Source organism: Stegodyphus dumicola, chromosome 2 (assembly GCF_044657685.1).
Source record: "Stegodyphus dumicola isolate Sdum_Otavi_A_Nest chromosome 2, ASM4465768v1".
NCBI lineage: Eukaryota > Metazoa > Arthropoda > Arachnida > Araneae > Eresidae > Stegodyphus > Stegodyphus dumicola.
In genome coordinates this window covers 220871675-220879406 of record NC_140769.1, presented here as the reverse complement: position 1 = coordinate 220879406, position 7732 = coordinate 220871675, and the positions used below count along the sequence as shown (strand labels likewise).

Sequence of the window (7732 nt, the reverse complement as noted above, 5' to 3'; positions counted from 1 at the left end):
TCTGGAGTAATCTGTCTGGTCTAATTTCATTCCTAATTTAACTGTTAGTATCTTCTTTGCTTGTATTTTCAGTATCACTTTCTGCCTTTTCTATCCTTGTGAGATTTGAACCACCATCCGCATCACTCCAGCAGCTCTGAAAGCCCGGCTCATTCGAATCTCCATCGAACCATTCCTCGATGTTTTCCCGATCGCCACTTTTGGAGAATGATTCGTTTCCAATTTTTTGGCAAGTGACATCAGTTAAGCCTCGGCTTCTTCACAATTAGTTAATTGTCTGATTTCTATATTAGGAAGAGTTTTTCTCCGTGATCGGATTTGGCAAATGTTTATCTTTTACACACTTCACACATAATGTTGAGTGCGCGTGCGTAGGCACAAATAATCCGTAAGCCTCGATAAACCGCGTACGGATAAACGACAGTACACTGTACTTCATTTTTTAAACTGATGTAGATATTACAAATTATTTAACAAAATGATACCAAAATTTTAAGAAAAATCTGAGATGTTTGTGCTTAAGAATATGTGAAAAAGCAAAAATAAATAAATAAATAAATAAGAGTAAGTTAAAGCAATAACATGGCTTTACGTAATCAATATTTATTTGTACATCATAATTCTCAGCGTAATCCACGTTATGTCAATACAACAATGTACAGACTCATTAAGAACATAAAAACTCTCTCAGAGACGACTTATGGACACGGAACAATACACAAATACATTAGCCTTCTTTTTATATATTAACTCTGTAAATCAATAATAAAATTTTCCCCATTTTCATTGCTGTTCGCTACGAAAGCGATGCTTATTGCACGTTACTCGTAACTTCGTAATAAGAAAAATCAGCATTTCTAAATGACAGCTTTTACTGAAGTAATGATAGTTCGTTCGGAGATGGTAAGAATTAGTTGGTTTCTTCCTCGCTGTTTCAGTTAGATAGCTTCTTTTACTCTCCAAATTTTCGTCACTTCATTTCAGTTTTTATTCAGTTCGAGTGATATAGTCACAGAAGAAGAAGATGAGATCACATATTTTTAGTGTAGTTACTCATAATTATTCCTTTATTTTTATACATTCAAAAACTCATACGAAGTTTGAGGTGATTGTTGGTATTTACATTCTGTTAACTGCCTTATCTGTAAGATGGTATCATTCTGTGTATAAAAAAAGAGTAATAAATCCAGGATTCATTTTGAATATCTCTGGTATCACAAACATGAATCAAAGAGATGCAAGCTTCATTTCTTTATATAACAGCAGTTAATGACAGCCGTAACTGAAGTCTGTTATGCAAACTTTTCATTATTTGTAATTTGCTCAAAAATGTTTTAGATTTCTTTTTCATTATTTTCTTAAATTCATTTTATATTTGAATTGATTACTATATTTAATTGTTGGATGCAAAAGAATGTAACTATATCCTATGCTGTGGTTTTAAATTTGGTTCTAAAATTTTCGCATTTGTTTGAATTCCAAATTTCGCTATGGAAAGAAATTTATTGCTTTGTTACTAAGAGACGTGACAATTTAGAAAACTATTATTGAAACAATTTTTTTTATTTTAAAATTTTGTAAATTATTAAAATGAAATTTTGTTAAATAATGCTAATTTGACTATGGTTATTTCACTTTCCGTTGCTTCCGCCTTTTATTGTAATAATTTAAAAATATTATTTGGAAATCGGTTACTTAACTTACTTTTGATACATTTTTCTTTTTGCCCCAGAGCTGGGAAATCTAAAATCGTAAATAAATCGGTTAATTTTTTTTTTTTTTTTCATATAAAACGATGAAGTTTACCTTACTATAAATAACGTTATTTCAAGCGGCATGGGAAAGTCAGACTTCATAATTTGTAAATAAGACTTTTGACCATAAAGATATCAAAGCTTTTTTAACTCTTTCATGACGAAGTCACCCGAAACGCCCGTGCATTAGACACCGGCAGGTGGCCAAAACGCATGCGTTCATTTTCTAGCTGATGCTGTCCTATCAAGTTAATTCATTACTCATTGGTTTTGAGAGTTTTTGAATGACGTCTCTTTTCTTTAGCGTCAACATTTAGCTACTGATACTCGCATTTGCAATCCTATCCGAAGAGCAAATTGCGCACAGTGGATGAAACCAAAGATCTTCAAGATAGAAATAATTGCTTCACATAAGTAGGTTATTGTTAATTGTGTAACATTAACCTACTTATGTGAACTACTTATGTTAACTATTTGTCGAACAAAAATCCGTATACACGGGTGTTTCAGATGTTTGACAGGGACAAATTTTGTCCTCCACCGATATGAAAGAGTTAATTTAATTGCTTCCTAATTACAGCAGAGTGCTTTCCATGGTTGCGTAATTCCCATACTACATTTTTTTCAGTTTAGTTTTTTCAATCTTATCAAAATTAGCGAAACATAACCTTACGGAATTATGTCATTAAAGAAAAGCAATACTGAAATCTTCTTTACATCCTATCTTAATTATTTCACTCATATATTTAATGGTTACAAAATTGCAAAATTCCACCATTTATAATAATCATAGATTACATTCAATACGCAAAGAAACGTTATTCATAGAAATATTATCCATTAAACTTGAGAATTAGATCCATTAAAATCTATTTTCTTTATTTTAAGTTTTATTATTTCCATTATTTTAAATTTTTGCTCTCTCTTAATTCTAACGTTACATTTATCAATTAACTTATTTTTCGTGTTCATTTTGGACTTACAAAAATTGAATTATGTTCCACCGATACTGCAGTTTCAAACGTTTATCCGTTTTGTACCTGCTATGATGTTGCTCTAAGGCATTGCAGCTTTAATCACTTACAAGTGGGGACAAAATTTCAGCTGTGAGAGATGTTGACATTCAGAGGTGGAAAGATCTTCAGTTTTATGGATGTCAAACTGCTAATTCCGCGAGGATAATTTGAGGAAAAAGACTTTTACTTTTAGATTATAACTGCATAGTGTGATAGACTGGAAGCTTCCGAAAGAAGCCTGGCAATTATTACGTCTATCATGAGTCATAATAACTACTTTGCCTTTGAATGCGTTAATTCAATCACTCCCACTGTATTTTCGATTTCAAATTGAGACGTTTTATCTTTAAAGAGAAAAAACGCTTAGTTTTTGAGCCTAAACTTGTACACCAACGTCGTTTTCAAAACAGAGTTTTAACTGCAGCAAATGATAAATAAGGTTCAAAATGTCAAATTGCTTTTAAATAACTCTCTTAATTCTTTTAGAGGATTAAAGATTTCTTTATTTTCTCCATCAAAATCATCCTAAAGTGGTGAGAACAGCCTGTAATTATCTTACCTATGCAATGATAAATCTCCGTGGCAAAGAACAGTTCTTTCTTTATTTTTTTTTTTTTTTTCAGCCTATAGAGGCGTTAGCCCAGAAGGGCTATTAATCACGAAACAGCATTTTGCGTCGTTTTTCTAAAAATGTCCCTTTTACTTTTCAAATTGTTGTCGCCAAATATTATCGCTCTGCATTATTTAAAAAAAAATTAAATAATGAAGAAACTGCATGAAAGTATGCATATTTCTTGCATTGTGAAAAAGCAACGATACCTAGAGGCATCAAATTTTGAGTAACGTAGACCTCCAGCCAAACATGCGCATCTGGAAGCTCGAGTCTAGATTTTGGAATTTGTTTTATTATCTCTTTCATAGTTTTTAAACTTTAAAGATTTTTTGATTGAGAAACTCAACGATTTCAAAGCGAGCAATGGAAACACACTATACGGAATAAAATATTTTTATCGCTAGCGCGCGAGACTGGCTATCGGGAATTCTAATGATATGCTGTTTTTAGCCCAAATGTTCTCGAAACGTTTATGTATGGGTAAATTAAAAAAGCGCCCCTTGGAAGAAATACAAAATCTGAAAGCTTTCAGACTTTTTTTTTACTTTTATAATTTTAAATACTTACAACGTTTGTTTTATTTATTTTACTTTTAGAAATTTTGCTTGTTGTAAAAATTACTTACAGTGCAATTACAGTTACAATTATTTTGTACAATACATTTCTGTTCCTCAAACAAATAAAGTTACAAGTTTTCTTACATTTACAGTTCAAGTTCTATATTCTTTTATGAGCTTTCTGAAAGCATAAGGTTTTAAAGACCGCAAAGTAAACCGTTCTGAGGTGGAATATTGTTTCCAAAATGTATAAGTAATTTTAATTATACATTTTTAGTAGAGTACAGAAATGGTTTATACACACTTGTGCAAACATCTTTTACTTATACTGCTGATATTCACTATAACATTTTTTCATTGTGGAAAGCACCTGCATTTTTATAATAATGCCGTTTTCCTTTTCTAGTTAGTATCAAAGGTTTAAACATACACACACACGAAATAATAATTATTATAAAAATAGTAATAATTATTTTATTTACGTTTAAACTTTATATCGTTTTGGAACTTTTAAGGAGATTTAGTTGTGGTTTACATAAACAGCAAACATTCTATGCAAGTTAAAAAAAAATCTCAATAATTTCAGCTTATTATAAAAATTATGTAAAAATTTAACTGTAAACTGATGTTAACTTTAGAGTCAAGCTGGAAGCATTTCAAAATAATCTGATACACATATTCTCTTCGAAGAGCTTTGCTTAATAATAATGAAACCTCTACTAGTAATTTAATTCGTAAATAATTCATTATTTCGATTCAGACGTTATTACCTCAATTCTTGAAAACTGTGCCATTTGTTATTACATATATATAATCTAATCACGATTATTTTAATTCGGATTTCTCCTCTATAATAGAATATTTCAAAATTCTTAAATCCAAGCTATAAAGCAGTGATAAATTAGATACTGATAATCTCAAAAATCTTTTGTAGCTTTTAATATAATTCATTTCAAAGTGCTTATCTTTTACGTCACATACTGGAAAAATTGAGGACTCCAAGTCTCTTTTGTATAATCAACATTTCATGATGCTCTTTTTCGAACGTGAACAAAACGCTGGTAAAATAGTTATATGACTGTCTCGATTTAGTTAGATTTTTATGCACTTCGATGCGATAAAGAGTCAGATCACATAAGACTGCTTGACACGTTCATAGAGAAATTCTCATTCGTATAAAATATTAGATCATCCAAAATGGCAACTCATCGTTGGGGTCGCATATGTTACGGGCTTTCATTTTAGCTCTTTTGTCGTTGATAATAGTCTTTCATAAATTTACATCCGGCATGAGATCAGAAAAATCGTAACATTCTGTGTAAATTATACATACATGAGTTCTGTTGGATTCAGTTTCTTTTTCTCAGTAAAAAATTACTGTTTGAAGTTATCACAAAATGGCAACAATTCTATGATGAGTTAACAGCACACACACACACGCCATACAGCAGGCTAGAAGAGTTCTTGGAATGATGTCAAAGGCAAAGACTCGCCGCCGGGCGAGACATGGCGGGGGACTAGTGACGTCATACCGGGATTGCCCTCATAATCCAGGACGCTTGGGGCTGCGGGCGGCGGCAGTGAAGAGGCGTGGGGAGGCTCCACACCCATGCCGGATCCGCCCCCGCACGGGCTGGGCTCGGAGAAGGAACTGGTTGCGCCCGGACTGCTCACGTGTGGAGGCTGCGAGGATTGCTGAGGATTCTGGGAACTCTGGCTGCCGGGCTGGTGATCCACCTGCCTCAGATTGTTCCGACGCCACTTGGCTCGGGCGTTCTGAAACCATACCTACAATGAGGCCAGAGGTCAACAACATAGTTTGGTGAAAGGAAAATATATGTATATACATGGAAAGTATTCTGTTTATTTAATTAAAATTTTAAATTTCAGTGTCAATGCAGAAAAATTTAAACAATGTTTAATTTCAAAGACGCAGAAAGAGTGTGAAAAAGAAAAAAGAGATAAAACTTAAGTACAGCCAGTTACCTGATTAATCGGAGCAGATAAATCAGTTTGAGAATAAGCCGATCCCTATCTAAAAAGAACTATCTAAAAAGAAAATGCTATTTGTTTGTTGTCATAGACAATTACATAGTGAACGCTTGATTAACGGGAATGGATTAATCGGATTGCGGATGCAACTGACTCTGTCTTAAAGTTTATTTATTGTATAAGGATAGAAAAATTGCTATCAGAGTAAAACAAAGCTGTCTATGGAAAGCACAAAAAAGAAAGAAAATTCATCAGGTAAAAGCAATGAGAGTAGATGATATTCTAGCTCTTGGGAGTTATTTTTATCCACAGCAATATGTAAAGTAATTACACGTAATCCTAAATTGTACAGAGAAAAATATTTTAACTGCTTCGTTTATAAAAGTTTGAATTCAATGACATTGTTCAAGTTCGGTTGTGAATATATTGGTCTCAAGTGCCATTTATAACTTTCCCTCCTAATTTAAAAGATGTTTATTTTTCTGTTATTTACAATGTGTTTTTTTAATGTTGATTTAATATGTATGGATAAAAAACCTATTTTCCTTACTAAAAAGCTTGGAAGTGCTTGCAAATAAAGTAAATATTTAATAATAACCTTTTATTAATTTTAATACGGATTTCTTGCATTTCTGTGTTTTTATAACAGCCTTGGATTGGCAGTTGAGTTTACTGTAGGTCCTAGCCCCGATCTTACTCCAGTTAATCGGGTTTAACAATCGGGATCAAGGTAAAGTCAGAAGAAAGTATATTTCAACTTCTCGTCGGTGTTGGTTACATAAAGAAGCTATATGTGGTCTTATGGTGGATAACTCTTAATCAAGGAAAAAAAAAAAAAAAAGGGGTGCGAAAGAATACTTTCTTTAGGGCGGCTAAGGAGAGTGCTTTTTCTTCCTTGGAAAAAAAGGTTCAAATTCAGGTTCAAAAAAAGTTCAAAAAAAGGTTCAAAAAAAGTTGAGCGCAATTTGGAGCGCAATTCCAAATAGGAGCAAGACAAAGTTCGAGCACCATGTCCAGTAATCTACCAAATACGTAGAGATTTTCGATGGAAGCATAGTGGAACCAAATGAAAGTAGCATTATTAATAAATTGCTTCCTTTCACTCCGAAGCTTGTTTTTATGTTTCATGACTACTAAATTTGAGATATTTTCTTGGTATCAGTTTTAGCTTTTACTTAAAAGTATGAAAACTCGTCATTTACTATATATTATAGCAAAGTTCATCTTTAAGTTAATCAGTGGCAAATAAGTTAAAATCTACCGAAATGTGACAGTTTCTTTCCAGAAATGATTCCAATAAATATCTACTGAGTTCATTTCGCATACTGCTTGAGTGAGGACAAATCAGTTGCTTTATGGGGGGCACAGGACCTTTGGGCTCGTCGAAACGATAATAAAATCCTCATACTCGAAACACAAAAACTCATATTATATGATTAAAAGGTTATACTTTTTTTTACTTTATACCTTAAATAAATATGCTTTATTAGACTGTATATGAAATGAAAATTGTAAATATATAAATAATTTGTAAATTTTAAATTTTAAAATGTACATAAGAGACATGTAAATAAAAATTATCAAATGTTGCGCGCATCATAAATTTGAAAATATTGCATATAGAAAACAATTTTGGGTAAAAATTTATTCGAAATACATTCACCTCTAATGCAAAACCAAATATATTATAAAATGAGTCTTAAATTTGAAAAATTAAGAAAAAATATTTTAATTTAAAAATATGTAATTTTTTATCATTTTTTCAAGGTAAATATATGTAAATGACATATGTAAATTTTT

General features: G+C 31.9%; 1 protein-coding gene across 1 annotated transcript in view; it reads right to left on the bottom strand.

Annotated features, from left to right (window-relative positions):
• Window positions 1-583: 583 nt before the first annotated feature.
• Window positions 584-7732, bottom strand: part of LOC118181106 (LIM/homeobox protein Lhx9-like) — a 146040-nt gene continuing 138891 nt past the window's right edge. Inside the window, exon 5 of the mRNA XM_035350183.2 lies at window positions 584-5728. Coding sequence (XP_035206074.1) covers window positions 5393-5728 — 336 coding nt within the window. The 3' untranslated portion in view covers window positions 584-5392. The remainder of the gene's footprint in view (window positions 5729-7732) is intronic.